The 19,817-nt window shown below is 58.7% G+C and overlaps 1 protein-coding gene across 5 annotated transcripts in view; it reads left to right on the top strand.

The window, feature by feature from the left end:
* STK40 (serine/threonine kinase 40) overlaps nucleotides 1-14,048 on the top strand; it is a 38,269-nt gene extending 24,221 nt beyond the window's left edge. For 4 of the 5 annotated variants that reach the window (XM_060019439.1, XM_060019422.1, XM_060019430.1 and 1 more), the window contains exons 6-11: nucleotides 297-349; nucleotides 6,547-6,662; nucleotides 9,327-9,471; nucleotides 9,609-9,728; nucleotides 10,202-10,286; nucleotides 11,680-14,048. In XM_060019439.1, the coding sequence (XP_059875422.1) occupies nucleotides 297-349; nucleotides 6,547-6,662; nucleotides 9,327-9,471; nucleotides 9,609-9,728; nucleotides 10,202-10,286; nucleotides 11,680-11,898 (738 nt within the window). In that variant the 3' untranslated portion in view covers nucleotides 11,899-14,048. The remainder of the gene's footprint in view (nucleotides 1-296; nucleotides 350-6,546; nucleotides 6,663-9,326; nucleotides 9,472-9,608; nucleotides 9,729-10,201; nucleotides 10,287-11,679) is intronic. The other variant, XR_009520442.1, reaches the window with a different exon arrangement.
* The last annotated feature ends 5,769 nt before the right edge of the window (nucleotides 14,049-19,817 follow it).

Below are 19,817 nucleotides of genomic sequence, written 5' to 3'. Positions count from 1 at the left end.
TGTTTGGTAGAGGCAGAGAGAGGAGTGGTTTTCTCCATTGGCTGCTGCCCTAAGGGGAGAAAGAGCTGGGGTAAACACCCTGTGTGGGGCAGAGACTGCCTGGGCTCGCACGTTACCCAGTTCGTCCGCGTGGTTAACGAGGCCCTAAGTGGTCCGGATCTGTCTGTGGCTTGCAAGTCAAGGCCCAAGCCCTAGAGACATGTCTTCCCCAACACCTGGAGAGCCCACCTCTTACAGGCTGGGCCGACCCTGGCTCTCATCTTCACAGTGCAGACCATGTGCCTGTTGTTTTCCAGAAAAACATTGTGCACAGAGACCTGAAGCTTGGGAACATGGTGCTCAATAAGAGGTAAGCTTCGCTTTTCTTCTTTCATGATGTAACCTCGGGGTTGGGACAGGCTACGTGCTGCAGCTGCCCAGAGCCCTGCAGCGTCCCCATGGGGATTCTGACTCATGGGGCCAGGGGACGGGGTGCTTGCTTCTCTCTTAATATGGTGATTGCTAAGAAGGGGAGCCTTAAAGGCCACAGAAAGGGAGCTCTGGGAAGGACTTCAGCAGTCCCCCTGGTCCATTCATTTGTCATACCCAGTGGGTGCACAGTAAATGACTGTAAAAAATAGACCAATAGGGCTTCCCTGGTGGTGCAGTGGTTGAGAGTCCGCCTGCCGATGCAGGGGACACGGGTTCGTGCCCCGGTCCGGGAAGATCCCACATGCCGCGGGGCGGCTGGGCCCGTGAGCCATGGCCGCTGAGCCTGCGCGTCTGGAGCCTGTGCTCCGCAACGGGAGAGGCCACAACAGTGAGAGGCCCGCGTACAGCAAAAAAAAAAAAAAAAAATAGACCAATAGGTGACAGAATGGCAGATGAGCAAAACAGGCTTTGTTGTGGGTCAGGTTCCCAGGAAATGGACTCTGAGATGTGCGTGCAGGAAGTTTACTGAGGCGCGTTCTCAGGGAGAAGGGGGCAGGATTGGGCTGAGGGAGAAGCTAAACTCTGGGCAGTCACGACGGGGCCTCAGCCTGGAAAGCCAGGTGGCCCTTCAGATGCCCCAAATCAAGTCCGTGTGGCCCTGTATCCCGACTGTGACCAGCCACTGAATGCAGGCTGCTCCCGGGGGCATAGCTTTGGGCAAGGCAGCTTCCTTTGGCTGAGAGGACTTCCTGGAAAAGGACACAGCTGTGAGTGGTCAGAAGCCAACATTCCCAGCAGCAGGGAGAGAGCACCTCGATATTGGAGGGGATCTGGGCAGCTCACCCCAGCATCCTCGGTGAGCCAGTGGCAGAGGGAGATCACATGAGGCTCCTGCCTCAGGCTGTCACCCCACTCAGGCAGAGGGTCTGGGCCCCTTCTGAGTGATCTGGGGCAGTGGTAGAGGGACACCAACCATGCAGGGTCCCAGGACCGATGGGAGGAGAGCCCACCCTGTGTGTCACCAAGATCCTAGCAATGCAGGGCCGGGGAGGGCACACCTCCCACCCGCTGTCCCTGGGCCTCTCACCCTCACCTCTCTCACCTCCCGGTGTGAAAGTGGGTCGGAGGGCTTGCAAATGGCAGGCAGCACACGCCTCGTGGCAGGAGTGGTGTGGTGGGGATTTGTTCCATAATGCGGTTGCCGCCCTGGAGGGGCCTGGGCCCACCATCCCTGAGAAGGAGCTCTGGGGAGGGGCATGGGGCACCCGACCCTGCAGTGCCAGCCCAAGATGCCACTGGGAAGATGCTGCAGACAGTCTCCCAGAGCTTGCCACCTGGGGGCGACTGGAGGGCAGCTATCACTGTATGAGGGCCAATGTGCAGAGGACGGAGGGGGCAGAGACTCTGGCCATCTCAGTCAGTTCGTGAAGGATGAGTAAAGATTTGCCTGCTTGGGGCTTCCCTGGTGGCGCAGTGGTTGGGAGTTCACCTACCGATGCGGGGGGCGTGGGTTCGTGCCCCGGTCCAGGAGGATCCCACGTGCCGCGGAGCCGCTGGGCCCGTGAGCCGTGGCCACTGGGCCTGCGCGTCCGGAGCCTGTGCTCTGCGGCGGGAGGGGCTGCAGTGGTGAGAGGCCCACGTACCGCAAAAAAAAAAGAAAAAAAAAAAAAGATTTGCCTGCTTGAGAAAAGTGAAGTGGTTAAAACCTGGTCCTGTCGTGCTACATGGGGAGGAGGGAAAGAAACAGGAGTTCCAGGGCTGCTTGAACCCTTGACCAGCCGAGAGAGAGTTAAGAAAGCCAGGGAAGAGTGGGCCCTGGGGGTCAGACCTGGCTCACAGCACAGCACTGCCTCTTAATTACCCTTGAGACCGTGAGCACTCGTTCCTCTGATTATTCACCTGTTGATTAAGCCATTCATGTGTTGAGAAGCTGCCGTGGTACCAAGCACTCCTCTGAGCTTCCGTGTCCTCATCTGTGAAAGCAGAGATGATTATGCCTTCCTGCAGAGACTGCCCCTCATAAGCGCACCCTGTGCTAGCCAGCCGGGCCTGCAGGGCCTGTCTGCTCGCTCCCTCGGGAGATGAGGCCTGCTGTGTGGTGAGTGGCCGACGAGGATGCCAGTGGCCAGGTCCCGAGGCACCCCGGCCCCAGCTCTGAACTGCACAAGGAGAGGAGGTGTCGGAAAGTGCAGACCATCCTGGCCCTGAGAGCGTATTGTCTTCATGTCGGGAGACTCAGGTCCTGGCCTTCCGTGGGATGTTGGGCCAGTCACCATCCCACTCTGGGCTGCAGGCTCACGGTTCACAAAGTCCGTCTGGCTGCAGAGCCCATGGTCTCCGGGCTTCCATGCAGCCGTTCACTGGCCCTGAGCGAGCATCCCGAGGGTGCTTGTGGGCATGCACCATCAGGGGCTCCTGTGCTGCTACCCAGGCCAGCACCCCAGGCCTCCTTGTCTCTGTGGCGGCTTAGCTTCTGGCTCCCACTTCCCCAGGCCCCCCTAGATTCTGGGAATGTAGTCCGAGGATGACACGTCTCTTGAGTAACGCCAGTGTAGCTATAGCAGCTCTTCCGTGAGTGTCCGTGCGTGTGTGTGTCTGTGTCTGTGTGCATGCGTGTGCACGCATGGGTGTGTTTCCCTGGGATCGCAGAGCACCCACACCTCATTCAGACCCTGGGTCTTGGCTGCACATCCTTTAACCATATCATCCCCTGTCTGTCTCGGGCAGACAGAGGTTCTGGCCGCCTCTCACTTGAGTCACGGGTGCTAGGAAGGCGCCGGGTGTGCTGCAGGGACCCACGCTGGCCACCCAGTGCCTGCTCCCATGTGTCCACGCACGCACCCCTCCCCTCTGGGGCCTCGCTTTCATCCTTGCGAAGTCAAGGGTGGACCTGGAGGAGCTCCAGCCCCTTCCTGCCCATCAGGCCAGGCCCTGAGTCCAGCTGGAGAGGCAGCAGATGAGCTGGAGGCTCCCAGCAGGACAGAGCGCTCCCAGGGAGGGAAACAGGGAGAAGGGTTTGCAAGGCAGCTGCTACAGCAAGTCCCCCTGCTGTGGATAAAGAGCAAGGGTTGCCATCTGAAATCCCCTTTTGAGGTTGGCTGTGGGCTCTTTCTCCGTCCTCCTTTCTTTCCGCCTGGGCACGTTGCATGCCCAGTTCCTAGAAAAGCAGACACACTGTGGTAGCCCAGAGGGCCGTAGCTGAAGAGTGACTCACTGAGCGGGCCCTCCTGACGCGGAGCTCTCTCCTTGCACCCCTGCTGCCCTTGCCCCTCCTGCCAGGACCAGCTTGGGGGGTCTGGACTCCCGGGGATCTGTGCACCGCGCCGACTGGGGCAATGGTGGTGGGCAGGGAGCATCGCCAGGCTTCGGGAGGGCTGGCAGCTGACCGTGCGGTTTCCTGTGGGAGAGGCTCCAACCCGGTCCTGCCGCCCACCCTGCAGAGTCTCGGCCGAGCTTTACTCGAGCCCCACGGGCAGAGGGCTGGCAGGTCCTGCTGGCAGAGTGGAGTGGAAGGCCAGCGCGCGGGCACGTGTGCTCCAGGGCCTGTCGTCACAGGGTGGCTCCTCTCACCCGCGACCTCAGCACGCTGTCTTCCCTGGGGTGTCCACTGGTAACCCCCAGCAGCTGTGCCCACCGTCTGAGGAGGAGATATAATCCGAGCTGGCCCGTAGTAATCAGTCACTGCTTGCCAAGCCCTGGATTCAGTGCTTTCCCTGGGATTATCTTCTTATCTTGTTAAATCCTAACACAGCCCTGGGAGTTAGGTGCTAATGTTTTCCGTTTTACAGATGAGGAAATTGAGGTTTAACAGAGATTAAATAACATGACCAAGATCACACACACAGCCAGGAAGTGACAGAGCCAGGACTAGAACCCGGGGATCTGACTCCCAAGCCCACCAGACTCTCCCCTGAGCGGTCCTCCTCCCAGCGTCTCAGGCCTCCAGCTGCCGTGGCCAGCTCTGACCAGGCGAGAAAATGCAGTGCGTCTGCTCTGTGGGGCCCTCGTGGACAGGAGGCCTGAGCAGGCCGTATTCAGCGACATGGGCGGTTCTGAGTGGGAGCAGCCCACTTCTTGACGTGATCCTTGCCCGAGACCCTTCGCCTGCCCTCTCAGACTCTAACTGCCCTGGGGGCCACCAGGCAGGTTTCCGTGGCATCTGCCAGGGCAGGCCTGTACGGAAGGCAAGGGCCAGCGTTTCCATTTGGAACGCCGGGGACAGACTGGCCTTTGTTTTGCACCAAGCCCTTGCCCGCAGAATTCCCCAAGAAAGCTGAAGGGCTCTCGGCGCCTCGTGAGCGCAGCCGCACACACCTGTGCCTCTGAGCCAACCTCTTCTCCCCCTGGAGGCCCTTCTACGGAGAGGCCGTCCGAGGCCCCTCGTGGCGCTTCCCTTCCTGCCGTCCTCCCAGGCTTCTCCGCCCAGCCAGCCGGCTGACACGGCAGAGGGGCCCTTCCTCCCTGTGCCCCCCAGCACAGGCCGAGGAGGCTCTGCACCCTCACCCCACGTCCCCAGGGGTGGCATACGGCGTCCTCTCTGGGCCGGTTTTTGTTCTCATTGTGAGCCTCCTAGAAAGGACTGGAGCCCAAAGCTGCTCTCACCACGGCTCTCTCAGATGGGGGGTCTGTGGTTTTCTAGCCAGTGCAGAGTCTGCTGTACAAGACAAGGGGGGAGTCAGCTTGGGTGGAACGGAAGGGAAAGCCAGGTGCTGGGCATTGTCCCGGGACCCAGTGGGCACCCCACTGGTGTCACTCAGAGTGCGGAGTCCAAGGTCAGACAGACCTGGGTGGGATCCTGCTCCACTCCTCACTAGCTGCGTGACCCTGGGCAAGTCTGTCCACTTCTCTGTGTCCTAATTGCATCATCTGTGAAGTGGGCCATGAGAAAGTCTCCCTTGTAGGCCGTTGTGAGGGGTGAATGAAAACAGTCCCCGTCGGGCACTGAAGCCAGGGTCTGCACTTACTAAGCATTAGGTTTTTCGGGTTTTGTTTTTTTTTTTTGCGGTACGCGGGCCTCTCACTACCGTGGCCTCTCTCGTTGCGGAGCACAGGCTCCGGATGCGCAGGCCCAGCCACTCCGTGGCATGTGGGATCTTCCCGGACCGTGGCACGAACCCGTGTCCCCTGCATCGGCAGGCGGACTCTCAACCACTGCGCCACCAGGGAAGCCCCTCGGGGTGTTTTTAAACTTTCTTTCCTTTTCCTTTTTTTTTTTTAATTTATTTTTATTTTATTTATTTTTTCGGCTTCATTGGGTCTTCGTTGCTGCACGTAGGCTTTCTCTAGTTGCGGCGAGTGGGGACTCCTCTTCACTGTGGTGCACGGGCTTCTCACTGCAGTGGCTTCTCTTGGTGCGGAGCATGGGCTCTAAGCACGCGGGCTTCAGTAGTGGTGGCTCGCGGGCTCTAGAGCGCAGGCTCAGTAGTTGGGCGCAGGCTCCATAGCTGTGGTTCGCGGGCTCTAGAGTTCAGGCTCAGTAGTTGTGGTGCACGGGCTTAGTTGCCGCACGGCATGTGGGATCTTCCCAGACCAGGGCTCGAACCCGTGTCCCCTGCATTGGCAGGTGGATTCTTAACCACTGCGCCACCAGGGAAGACCCAGCATTAGTTTTTAGTACTGTTGGTGCTGCTGCGATAGTAATAAAAGTGATGACCAAAGGCATCAGCACTGGGGGACTGAAGGGAGGCACTCAAGGAAGGCCTCCAAGACTCTGCTGGGCTTCCTCTTCCTCCTGTGTAAATGAGGGAACCAGACTTGGTCTCCAGGTCCTTCCAGTCTACTGGTAGATACTATGTGTGTGGAGATTGAGGAAATCTCTGCAGTTCTTCCAAGCCCTAAGCTGTAGCCCCAAGACTCAGCCAGGGCGCAGGGTCAGGGGAGCACCCTGGGGCCCCCTGGTCAGAGTGACTCAGATCCCTGTGGGGACAGCTCAGCAGGTGGCAACTAAGGGTGACTGGCCTGTGTCAGCACCCCCAGTGGCACTCCCCACGTGGCTGTGGGGAGGCCGGGAGGGCCAATGGAGAAGAAAAGGACGTGGGTGTGATTCCTCTGCTCCTTGGAAGAGAGGTGGGGACAGCTGGGGCGCCCGTGGGTACAGACACCGAGGTTTGTTCACTCTCTGCCCCCCGCCCCCAGAACTCATCGGATAACCATTACCAACTTCTGCCTCGGGAAGCATCTCGTGAGCGAGGGGGACCTGCTGAAGGACCAGAGGGGGAGCCCCGCCTACATCAGTCCAGACGTGCTCAGCGGTATGTGCAGGCCGCCAGGCAGCAGGCCCCGGGGCCTCACACAGCCGGGCTCTGCAGCCGTTCATTCAGTCAACAAACTATCTATGGGTGTGCCCCGGGCTAGGTGCTGGGGCTTCAGTGGTGGCCCAAACCAGTACTGTCCCTCCAGGTACAAAATGTGGGGTCCCGTGGAGGAAGAAGATGGTAATCATTACACTCGTTACTCTCTGAGATTAGTGCTCGGAAGGAAAGAAACGTGATTTTTGTGAGCATGAAGAATGGGCGCTTGAAGCCCCTCCCCAGGGAAGCGGCGTCCGAGCTGAGGTGGTGAGAATAGATAGGAGCCCACGAGGGGTGTGACTGGGCGACGGTGGCGCCACACGCTGAGGAACCACAGAAGGCCCCTGAGGCTGCCGCTCAGAGAGTTCAGGGGAGGCCAGAGAGGTGGGTGGGGGTCCAGCCGCGCAAGGCCTAATGGAGGCCCTGTCGAGAAACGCCATCCTTTAATTCAAGCGCGAGAGGACGCCGCTGAAAAGGTCTTCACTGAGGCTACCGTGATGAGACTTGCATTTCAAAGATATCACTCCCTTCGTTTGTTCATTCCTTCATTCATTCTGCTGGTATTTGCCGAGGGCCTGCCACGTACGGGGCTCTGTTCTAGACACTTTGGATACAGCAGTGAACAGTCAGACAAACATCCTGCCTCCATGGATGGTGAGCTGACTTTCTAGTGGGGCTGAGACAGGTAATGCACAAATAAGTCAATTATGCAGCTCTCACCTTCTGATGAGCTGTTAGTGCTGGGTGCTGTACTGAGCGTGTGACAGGCATCATCTGTATAAAACCACAGAGCTGCCCTGTGAGGGACAATTTTTACAGATGGGAAAATTGAGGCTCAGAGAGATCAGACCCCTTGTTCAAAGTCACAGCTGACAGTAACCAGAAAAGCAGGAGGCTCGATCCCAGGGCTGCCTCCGGCCCGAGCCCACGCTTCTGTCTCACCGTAGGCTTTCTTTCCTTTCTTGCTTGTCCTCTGCCACATTGGGGTCCGTCTCTCTGTCCCGATCCCTCCAGGGACCAAGGGCTCTCATCCGCTCCCATCCCTGCGATGCGAAGGTTTCAGGGTTGTCTACAGGGCCCATTACCCCAGCACTCACACGTGTGCCTCCCTCTTCACAGGGGCAGAAGCAGCCTCTTCCCGAGTTGTCACGTGTCTTCCTGTGGAGCAGGCTGCTCTAACTTGCCACGAGCATTTGCGATCTCCTTGGAGGCCTTCTCCCAGCTGAGGGTTCTGCTGGAGCATCAGGCCTCTCCCAGGGCTACCTCTGCAGAGGGCAGTGGTGCCACTCTCCAGGCCTGGGGATTTTGGGTGGAGTCCCTGTGGCCTCCGCTAGAAGGATCTGGGTGCCAGGGGTGCATCCCAACTCCCTGAGCACCCCTCCCCCACCAGCCCAGCCCAGCCTGGATACCCTCCCTGAGAGTCCCGAAAGCATCCCTGTAGTTGACAGAGCCAGAGCTGTGTCAGAGGTGCGGTCTGTGACTGTATGCAGGCCTGGGGGTGGATGGGCTGCCTCTGGTCAGGCCTCCTCAGCAGTACCAGGCTGGGGTGGCCTCCACGTGCAGTCGCTCCCACCTGCTGCCCTCGGCCTCTCTCTCTGGCTCGTCCAGACTCATGCCAGTCTTGAAGGATGAAACAGAGGAACCCCCTGCATCAGAAAGAGACCTGGACTGGGAGACCAGAGACCCGGGCTCTGGGACTGGCCTTGTTAATACCCAGCTGTGTGACTTTGGCCCTCACCGCCCCTCTCTGAGCCTCAGTCTCCTTGTGGGTTAAAAGCTGAAAACAGTCCTGCCTCCCTACATTGTTAAGAGGATGACGTGGGGGGGCTCAAGCGGGTTTTGATCCCAGGTCTGCCTTTCATTGACTGTGTGCCAAGCTCAGGCCTCAGCACCGGGCATGGAGCTGTGAAACGGCAGCCATGGCCTTGCCCTCACAGTTCATAGTCTGTTAATACCTGTGTGACCTCGGGAGAGGCACTGACCTCTCTGGGCCTCTATTTTCTGATCTATAAAATCGGGATGATAATAGCCCCTACTTCACTAGGTCCCTGTGGGATTAAATAAGGCCATAACCCAGTGTCTGGCTCAATAAACCGTAGCTGGCATCGTCATTACCAAAAGGAAAGCTTGAAGTTCACTGTTCCCTCAAAAGTCAAAGCTCAGGGAAAGCTCCTGGGAGAGTTAGAGCTCCTGGGAGAGCTCGTCTGCCGCAGAGGCCGGACCAGCGCCCGAGAGCTGGCAGTCAGTAGAGCAGGGCTGGTGCTGTGAGGAGGAGGCGTGAAATGTGCCCAGGAGGGTGGGCTGCACAAGGCCAGGTGTGACCCCTTCCCCTCAGGGGTCACGCCAAGGCGGGGCATCCCCCTGTGGAGCTGGGTCTCCAGAGCACGAGCGGGAACCAGCCTGAGGAGCGGAGGAGGAACGAGCATGGCGGAAGCTCAAGGACTGGGCCCGTGCAGCTTTGCTCTGGGAGGACGCATGGGGCGGGGGTTGACTGGAAGTGAGGGTGCCAAGGCGGAGGGGTCCTGTGGGTGGGACTTCAGGCGCGAAGCCAGTTAGCCGAGGGAGTGCCAGGGCCGTTCTCCACCAGCCCTGGGCTGAGTGTGCGTGTGTCCGTGTGCCCTGCAGGCCGGCCGTACCGGGGCAAGCCGAGCGACATGTGGGCCCTGGGCGTGGTGCTCTTCACCATGCTCTACGGCCAGTTCCCCTTCTACGACAGCATCCCGCAGGAGCTCTTCCGCAAGATCAAGGCCGCCGAGTACACCATCCCCGAGTGAGTCCTCCCTCCCTGGAGTCCAGCCCTTCAGGCTTGAGGGCTGGAAACAACACAGTGAGGCTTAGAGTCCTGGGTCCAAGACCCAGCACCAGCCCACCCCGCCTGAGCCTCTCCCTCTTTCTCTCCTGCATCAGGGACGGACGGGTTTCTGAGAACACCGTGTGTCTCATCCGGAAACTGCTGGTCCTCGACCCCCAGCAGCGCCTGGCTGCTGCCGATGTCCTGGAGGCCCTCAGTGCCATCATTGCGTCTTGGTGAGTGGGCAGGGGCAAGGCCGGGTTCTGCCCACCTGTAGGAACTGTCCTGCCCCCCCAGAAAAGTAGCCTGAGGTTGGGCCCGTTTCTCCTCCAGTCAGAGTCAGATCTCCAGATTCTCCTGATAGGCAGGGTTGGGAGGGTGCAGGCAGAACTCAGCGTTGAGCATCTCCTGCGTGCCAGTCCATGCCAACTATGGGATGGGTGTTATCTCACTGAGTTCTCACCACAGCCTGCGAGGTGGAAATTGTCCCCCATTTATTGGGTGAGGGAATTCCCAGGCAGTCCAGTGGTTAGGACTCTGCGCTTTCACTGCCAAGGGCCTGGGTTCAAGCCCTCGTCAGGGAACTAATATCCCACAAGCCTCGTGGCCAATATGTGTGTGTGTGTGTGTGTGTGTGTGTGTGTGTGTGTATATATATATATGTATCTATATACCTGGAGCCAGCCTGACTTACCTGCCTCCCCTGCAGGCAGTCCCTGTCCTCTCTGAGCGGGCCTTTGCAGGTGGTTCCTGACATCGATGACCAAATGAGCAACGCAGACAGCTCCCAGGAGGTGAGTTGGGGAGGGCAGGGCTGCAGGGCCCCCTCGGCCCCTTTCCCAGCCAGGGCCTCCTTGGCCTCTCCCCAGCCCTTGGAGCTGGGAAAGACAGGCCTAAGTCCTCAGCCTGAGCTGCCTGGGGCCTGCCTTGGGTCTGGCTCAGCTGGCAGTTCCGTGGCCTGAGAGAAGGGCTGTGAGGCGGTCGAGGAGGAGGCCCCACGGTGGGGAGGCCTCACGGCAGCTCAGCCTGGCCCTCCCTCGGTTTCCTCTTCCTGCCCAGGCCCTGGGTCTGCCATATGCCGGCCCTTTAAACGGTCACACTGGTCTGCCCATCTGACTCACAGCGTTCTCTCTTGCCCTTCCTGCTTTTAGTTTTTCAGATGATTCATTTTCTCCCAGTTTTCTCTCCTCCCCTGTTGCCTGCACTGGAGAAAGTGCTGGGCCCGGGGTCAGGGCGGAGACCAGGGCGCAAGGCAGCAGCTAGCGGGTGATCTTAGGGTGCGTCCTGGAGGGCAGGGCTTGGCCGAGCCTGGGGAGGGCAACTGTAAGGACCCTCCCTCTCTGGGCCACCCTGGAGTCCCACAGCAAGCACTGGGCAGGAAGGACCGGATGGAGCCAGCCTGGGACTACAGCAGAGCCTCTTGGCCCTCGAAGAGAGAGTTCCAGGCCCTGCCCCCCAGCTCCCACCCCCTCCCACGGCTGTTCAGCAGCTAAAAATAATCATCACTAGCATGTAGTGAGTGCCCCCCCAGTACGCCTCATTCAATCCACACTACAGGCCTATGTGTCCTGTGTTCTTATCTCATTTCACTAAAGAGGAAACGGGTTCAGAGAGGTAATTGTCCCCAAGTCGCACAGCTTGGAAGCAGTGGCTGAGCCTTGAACCCAAGTCTGAGTCCACAGCCCTGCTCTCCCCCTGATGATGAGCACAGGCACCGCCCACTTCAGTTTGTGACTGTGCCTGGGCTGTCCCAGGGGGCTCAGCCTGGGACAAGACGGAGAAACAGGGCTGCCCAGGTGCTAGCACCCCAGCCCCAGGCCGCTCTCTTAACACTATACCTGCCCCGGTCCCTCGAGAGCCTCTGTGAGGGGAGACTGCTGCCCCATTTCACGGAGGTGGGTGGGACACTAAGCCTTCTGAGGGACCTCTTCCAAGGTCAGTGAGTTACGGGAGATCACAGGTCTGAGTGACGCCCAGGGTGGCCAGCAAGGCGAGGTCCAGGTTGGCTGGAGGGCTCCCGGGACCCACACTCTGGGCCACTAGATCCGGCCCAAGGGTGTGGTGCCTAGGGAGGGAGGCCCTTGAGGCGGCCAGCTGACACTGCCCCGCTCTTCCCTCTTGCATTTCCGCCTCTCTCGCTCGCTCTCTCTCTCTGCCGGGCTCTGTGGGTCTCTCTCTGCTGCGCAGGCGAAGGTGACAGAGGAGTGCTCCCAGTACGAGTTTGAGAACTACATGCGGCAGCAGCTGCTGCTGGCCGAGGAGAAGAGCTCCGTGCACGAGGCCCGCAGCTGGGGGCCCAGGCGGCAGCTGGGCAGCGTGCCGCCCGTGCGACGGCTGGGCCACGACGCGCAGCCCGTGAACCCCTTGGACGCAGCCATCCTGGCGCAGCGCTACCTGCGGAAATAGCAGCCTCGGGCAGGGGCACCGGCACCACCCACCACCTCTTCCCGGCCCCCAGCCGACAGCCTGGCTGCCCGGCTGGGCCCCGTAGTGCTGAACTCTCTCCTGGACCGCACCGGGGACGGGGCAGGGACAGCCCAGGTCACACATGGGGTCAGCAGAGGTACCACGAAGCTACCTTTTGGAATGATTGCTTGATTGGTTGGTTTTTTAATCTGAGAAGCCTAGATAACTAATCTGCTTTTAATCATGACGTTTTAATCTACCTCTGTCTCTTTAACCATGCTGTCTCTGGACTGAGTGAGAGGGAGGAGGAGGGAGCCTGCCCGCCCGGGGCCCGACCGACCCACTGACCCCCGGGGGCAGCTGCCCCCCACAGTCCACATAAGCTGAAAGTGCAGCTCGCTGCTGGCTCCCAACATGAATGCCCGCTCCCCACCGCCCTCCCAGGCCCCTCGCAGTCTGTTTTCCTCCCTCCCCTTCTGACCCCAGGCCCCTCGGTCCAAGTTTTGGAAAACTGTCACCTCATCTTAAGCAGAATTCAAATGTATTTATTTTTGTACTGAAACCAACTTCTCTCCCATCTCTAGGTGGCTCGGCCCATGCCACTCCCTGCCCCCAGCCTGGCTGGACAGCAGGGAGTCCACAGCCCCCGATGGGCCCCCTCCTCGCCCCCAGGCTCAGAAGCCCCTTCTGGCCGGTCCCCTTCCACCTCCAGCCCACCAGTCCCTCCTTGTTTCTGGTGATGCGGAGGCCTTTCTACACTTGGTTCTTTCTCTCCCATCTCAGCTTCTCTGAGGTGCTGTACACCCGCATCAGCCCTGGTTTCCTCTTCCACCCCTCACCGTGGTACTGAGGTGATGCCGACATGGATGGGAAGGGTGCCTGGTGGGGGGCTGGTGAGGGGTGCTCTGGTCCAGCTGTGAACAGGCGGCCCTGTTTGCACGCCGTCTCGCTCCCCTCACTCCTCTGTGTTCAGAGAACCGTGGGGGCATCTCCTCTCCCGCCCCTGCCTCGTAATAGAGGTGGTGTCTCTCCCAGCAGACCACCAGGGGCGCCAGGGTCCTTCCTGGGGGCTGCAGGGCTCGTGGGGAGAATCGTAGGGACTGGGGGGCCCAGCCTGGCTTGAGAACAGCCCTGCTGCCCTTTTTGAGCCGAGATTTTGAAGTGGATGCCCGTCTTGCCAGAAACGCTGTTCTCACCAGAATGCCCTCCTTCCTGCTCTCCCACACTGGACTTGGCCCTGCCCAGTGCCAAGCAAAGACCTTCCCCTGGCCTGCCCTCCCCAGACCCCTCAGAGCAGCTGAGCGTTCCCCTTCAGGCAGCCCTGGGCCCTCGGGCCCTTCCTGCCTGCCTTCTCCCCAGTGGGGAGGTGACAGAGGCCTGTGTGACCTTGTTTCCCAGGGTGTGAGCTGCCCCCTCCCCAAAAGCTGACTCACTGTGAGTGGCTTGGGCAAGGTCCCAAACCTCCTTGTGCCTCAGTTTCCCCATCTGGAAAAAATGGGGCCACCTCTTGCCAGCAGTAGCAGGGCCGCCCACGCCCCTTCCTCCCTATGCCCCCATCCCAGCACGTGGGCGCTTCGTGCCTCTGCCTCAGTGGGTCCGTGGGAGCCCGCCTGAGCCCAGCACTTACTCCCCTGAGCACCGGCTCAGCCTGCCTCAGCCGTCCAGCTGCTGAGAGCCAGGGTCTCGTGCTGGGGTGGGGAGGGGCGGGGGCGGGGGGCGGGATGCCCTCTTTTCTATATTTATTTCAAAAAGAAGTCTCCTGAAGGAGTAGAAATGCAGTCCGGCCCAGGGCTCCCAGCCCCTGTGACTGTCCTCCCGTGAGGGCCTCACCCGAGCCCCTTGTCCGGCAGCCTGCCCAGACCCTCCGGGCCTGCTTGCCTGGTGGTCTTTCTCCTTTTCAAAGCAATATCCTCCAGGTCTGCAAAGCCTGTCAGACAGACTGGTCCCTTCCAAGGTCAGCCCACGTGTCTGGTTAATTTCTGGCAAAGCAAATGAGAGGAGTTTGGGTCTGCCCTCACTGGGGGTCACACGCTGAGAGAAGTCCTATTGTAAAAAAGCAAAACGGGAAAAGTCACAAAAAAGTTTGTATAAAGTCATATTTTTGTACTACATGGGGACTCTTCCTGCATGTCAGCAATAAAACTTCCTGATCTGGAGCCAGCGTGGCCTGTGTCGTCTCTTACCCTCCTCGCCGCGTCTCCATCTCTCCCACCCAGCCAGGCCACGCAGGATTCCTGTAGCTCTTGGCTCTGCCACCAGCTGCCCTGGACGGGCGCTCCCTCACCCTGGCAGCCGTCACTGTCTTGAATGGGGGAGGGGGCCGGAACCTCCCAGCAGTCTCCCGGCCCCATTGGTCCAGCCTCCCGCCAAGTGCCCAAGGGGGAACTCCTCGCTTGCTTGGCTCAGCCCAGACCTGCAGACTTGCGCAGGAAGGAGGCGTCCCAGAGCAGCTGCCACTATCAGGGTATGGATCCTCTCTCCCCTCCAAACAGCCATCTGGGATGGGGGAACCCTAGCCAGACAGACTGCCCGTGTGCCCACGTGCCCATCCAGGGCAGCTGGGGTAAGAAGCGCCAGCCCAGGCCCTTTCCTGCACCGCCCTCCTCTCCAGAGGAAACCAAGGGGGCTTCCTTCCTTCCTTCTTTCCTTCCTTCCTTCGCCTAAATTTAGACTTTGCAGATTGAGCACTGGAGCAGTGAAGCTAGAGGTGGGCTGGCCCTGTCCGCAGCACACCACGGCACACAGGCAGACCCACTTTTGTGCTGGAACCCACACAGGCCCAGGTCACGGAAGGAGCAGAGATCCGTGCCAGAGAACCCCCTTCCCTGGCAGGTGTCCACACAGCACGAGGGGGTGGCGCCTCCCCAAGGTGTGGGAAGGCCCTGATTCTTTGCAAATTCTTCAGGGCGGGCCCCGGGGCCACCATCCCTCCCTGTTCCCACAGCTACCCCAGCAGCCAGGTGGCCCCTATCTTCCTGGCCACTCCCGAGCCTGTACAAATGTTGCCTGTTACCTTATCTGTGGCACTGCCCCACTCCCAGCCCACCCGGGCCACACTCTGCTCCACCAGCCACGCCCCCTGGGCCTCATCTCCATCTCGGCCTCCCTCTTGTGCCCCCGACCCGATCAGCCTCTGTTCTGCACACAGGTATCACCTGGGCACCTACGTGTCGGGCTTAACTTGAGCAACAGCCAAGACAGCAAGTCGCGTGCGGCCAGGGACTTTGTTTTGCTCATTGTGTCCTCAGCACCTAGAACTGGCTGGATGCGCAGCTGTCGCGCCAGAACTGTTGCTTCATTGATCTAAACTTCTCAGATTGCCCTTTACCAGTTTTTCTTGTGAGCCCTGGAAGCAAAGCAAGGGGAAAGTACCAGAAAGGCGGGTGTGATCAACAGCCTCCTTTGGTCCTGAGGAGTCAAACAAGAACCGAGATGTTTCCACCAGTGTTAGCCACCGCCTTGTCCCCAGTGTCCTCAGGCAGAACAGCTTCAGAGAGAAGCCAGCCTGGAGCTGTGGCGCTGTCTCACGTGGGAAAGGAAATGAGGAGACAGAGGCTCGGAGGCTGAGCTGTGCAACCTCCAAAGCCAGGTTAGCCTTGACTTCTTGCCTCTTTCCCTCTCGTACCCCATGTCCAACCCTCTGTTGAGCCTGCTGGCCAGCCAGGCAAAACCTGACCACTCCTCACAGCTCCTGCGACCACCCTGTCTGAGCCCCCTCTTCTCCCTGCTCCCACTCTTCCCCTGCAGCAGCCCAGGGGCCACAGGTCAGCCAGAGCGAGCCTTTTAAAAGTCCAATGTTGTCCCTCTCCTGCTTAACACCCCCCGCCGCATGGCTTCTGTACACACAGTGTAACAGCCAGAGGCCTGTGTGTGGCTTAGAAGGCACTCTCCACCAGGCCCCGTCTGACTTCCCAGCCCTCCCCTCCCTCACTGTCCCCAGCCACGCAGCCTCCTTGCTGACCCCAAAGGAGCCAAGCAGCTTCTACCTCAAAGCCTTTGCATTAGCTTTTCCTTCTGGGAGGCTCTTCCCCCAGATATGTGCATGGCTCACTTCCCTCGGCTCAAAATCTCACCTCCTCGGAGAGGCTGTCCCTGGCCACGTCCACTGGGTCTTCCCTAGCCCCTTCCCCTGCTTTATTTCCCTTCATTGTGCTGATCACAGCCTGACACTATAAGGCATGTGTGATTATCGATTATATCCGTCTCCCCTACTCGCATGTTGAGCTCCACGAGGGCAGGAGGATTTTCTGTGTGTCCATGGTGGGGTGGGGTGGGGGGGAATTGGGGGCTGGTCGTCACAATGACAGAGGTCGGGGGGTGCTGCTGGCATTTGGGGGCGCGGGCCAAGGCTCCAGACAACCCCAGAAGGAGGACAGATTCTACATCCTGCTCGACATGAGTGAAAAACGTGTTTATAATTACCAGAGCCAAGACTCTAACTCCATCTTATACATAAACACAGAGGACTTGTGTATACACTTGTGTATACACATAACGTACACTGAATTTTCTGGGAAGGCAACTACTGTGTAAAGCGAAGGAAATTTGTACTTTGTTTTGTTCAGAACTTTACCAAGAGTTCACAGTTTCAGACGCTGACATAATATATCCCAGCATCGGTCTGCACTTGTCGCTGTCACCTTCCTGACAATTAATGACTTCACAAACACACAGCATTGCCCTGTATTTCTTTTATATTACAGGACAGAAAGATATGTACATTTTAAAATTATATTATCTATATTCAATTATATAATTGTTCGATTTAATTATATATTAATTTTAATTAGAGGTGGGTCTATTGGCCATAAATTTCATTTCAGGAGCATACAAGAAGCAATTAGAAAATATCATGAAGGGAATTCCCTGGCAGTCCAGTGGTTAGGACTCCGTGCTTCCACTTCCGGGGGGCACAGGTTCAATCCCTGGTCAGGGAACTAAGATACCGCATGCCTCACGGCGCAGCCACAAATAAAAAAGGAAAGAAAGAAAATATCGTGAAAAGGCAGCTTTGGGTCTGACAGGATGGAGAACCATGGCCTAGAGCTGCCCAGTGGAAGACTGTTAGGGAACGTGGCTCTGAAGTTCAAATCCAGGCCCTCCCATTTACATCCATGTGACTGCACACAGGCTACTTGACCTCTCTGAGCCTCACTTTCCTCCTCTGTAAAACGGGAGTCATGCCACAAACTACACAGGGTTCGTGGGAGGATCTGAAGTGTTGAGACGAGCACGGCGTTTAGCCAAGTGCCAGGTACCTAGAGGATACTCTGTATCCGTAACCGTCATTTACTCGTTCCGCAGACTTTCACAGCGCCTCTTCCCAGCAGCTGTCCCAGGTGCTGAGGGGGCATTCAGAGGACTTCGCAGGTCTTAGGAGGCCTTGAGTGAGTCCCCTTCCTCCTCCACCCAAGACCTAGGCAGCCCCTGACCTCCAGGTGGGGTGAGGCCCCAGTGTCAGGAGCAGAGCAGCCAGGGCCAGCCCCAACCTGGGCCACTGGGGAAGGGGGCAGAGTGAGGCTTTGCCTTGAGCCCTGAATGTGCCAGGCCTCCCGAGGGCCCTCCCAGAGACTCTGGATCTCTCAGCCTTCTGACCACCCATTAATACCTGTCTTTCCTGTATGTCATCTTAGGAACACTCTGCACCTCCCAAGGTGACAAATCTTTAGTCACACAGGCAGACAGGAAGAGAGAAAGGCAACCAACAAATGGGCAGGTGGGCAGGCAGCAGGTCAGCCACAGGCCGACAGACAAGGAGGAAATCAGCAGGTGGACAGGTGGGACGCAAGCCAGGCAGGCAGGTGACATATATGCAGAGAGATCCCAGCCAGCATGACCAGAAAGCAGGTGGCTGGGCAGACCTACAGACAGGCTGGTGGGCAGGCAGAGGCAGACAGAAAAGCAGATAGGCTGGTGGCCAGGAGGGCATGGGGATGGGGGTTGATGAGGGGGGATGGCCCACATGGACCAAAGGCTTCAGGCCCTCTCCCAGGGCCTCGAGGAGCAGCCCCCAGCTTCTTTGAACCCTCCAGGGCAAGGCTGCCACTTCTCCCACCTGGCCTGGCCTGGCTTGGCCACGTGCATCCCCCTGGAGAAGGCAGCCCTCTGGGTAGCTCTCTCTGAGGGACCAGCAACCATCTCAAGCCCCACCCTGCTCCAACACAGCCATCTGCTTCACCAGGGCTGAGTCACACCTGACCCACTCCAAACACACGAGTCACATGCCAACCCAAACACAGGCACACCCTTGTCCATAAGTAGCGATACCCAGAGATCTGCATAGCACAGATGCGCGGAAACAGCTTAACACAAACACATCCAATATCTTAGAGCCCCTACTCAGAGAGGCATGCACGTGGACCCGCACGGAGACACAGGTATCTGCCATACAAACCGACGCACAGCATCCTCACACTCAGGGTCAGTTATCCACGCGCGGCCGCCGCACACACTATATCCATGTGGACGGGCAGGCATCCAACATGTCAGTGCAACCCATGGAAACCCACAGCCAGTGGTCAGATTCCAGCCTCAGCTTCCCCTTGCAGTCCTGGCCAGGTCTTCCTCTCACCTCCCCGGTCTCTCCCGGCTGACGCCTCCTGCAGGAGACCTGCAGTACAGCATCCAGAACTCTCTTCTCTCCTGTCCCCTGGGTGACCTCAGCCACTCCCCGGTGTTCAGTCCACCTTGTGTTGAGGACTCGCAAACACACTCCCAAGGCCAGACTCCTCCGGACTGCGCCTGCGTGTCTGACGGCTCCACCCAGATACTTATGGACCTCTCAAATCTAACCACCTGAAGTGAAACTTGGATCCCTAAATCCTGCGCCCCACCTGACTTTTCCTCAGGTGCTCAGGCCCAATACCAAGCAGCTGTCCTACATTCCTGCTTCCCTCACATCCTCATGCAATCCAGGGAGTCCTGCTGCCACTCCCTTCAGAATCTCAGCCTGGCTCACCTCCTCCACTGGCCATCCTGGTCTAAGCCCTCGGCCACTGCTGGCCTGGATGGCTGCCAGCCTGCTCACTGTTCTCCCCGCTTCCATTCTTCCCCTGAGGCCCCATCCTACCCTGAGCCCCCAGGGGGACTTCTCCGAAGTGCATCACAGAACCATGACGCTGTCCTGATGGAAACTCTCCAGGGGCCCCAAGCACACTTGCGATAACATCCAAGCTCCTCCGCAGGCGCACCGGCCCCTTCACAGTCACCCCATCACCCGTCCCTGTGCCTCGCTGCCCCTGGGAGAGGTGCCCCCAGACGCTCCTACCTCAGGGCCCTCGGCCTCTTTCCTGCCCTGACGCTCTCCTCCGGATCCTGGCACAGCTGCCCGCTCTTCTGGATTCAAGCCTCTGCCCCGTGTCACCTGTGAGAGCTGCCCCAGGTGTTCCTCATCACCCTTCCCCACTCCATCGCCCTCTGAGCACTTAGGAGCACCCAAGACCATCTTCTTCCCGTACTGTCTCTCCGCCTTAGCGTCAGTTCCAAGAGGGCAAACATTTGTGTCTGTTCTGTTTACAGCTGAACCCCATTACCAGGAAGTGCTAAGCAGACCAGTTAGCATTTGTTGACTAGTGGCCGAATGGATTTATACACAGACATACCCACCCCACAAAAATGCTCAAGCAGATACAACACGAAGATAGACACACAAATATACGAATATGGGTAGAAACACCTCCACACATGCTCACAAAACAGACTAAACAGTCACAGAGACATCAAGAGTCCCTTCCCCTCCCCGTGGGAGTCATCCTAGTTGCTTCCCTAACCAGATCTGCCCTCTGCTTGAACCCAGTCTCAGGACTGGGAGTGGGGGGTCTCCAGCCTGGACAGAGAAGGGGGTCACTGGCCCACAGGCCTCAGGCTGTGCCTTCAGCTATGTCTGCAATTTCCTCTCCCCCTTCCTTCCCTCCTCCTCT

The sequence above is a fragment of the Delphinus delphis genome, chromosome 1 (assembly GCF_949987515.2).
Source record: "Delphinus delphis chromosome 1, mDelDel1.2, whole genome shotgun sequence".
In the NCBI taxonomy this organism is placed as follows: Eukaryota; Metazoa; Chordata; class Mammalia; order Artiodactyla; family Delphinidae; genus Delphinus; species Delphinus delphis.
The sequence above is the reverse complement of the archived record's forward strand: the minus strand, read 5'-3'. Positions and strand labels throughout refer to the sequence as shown.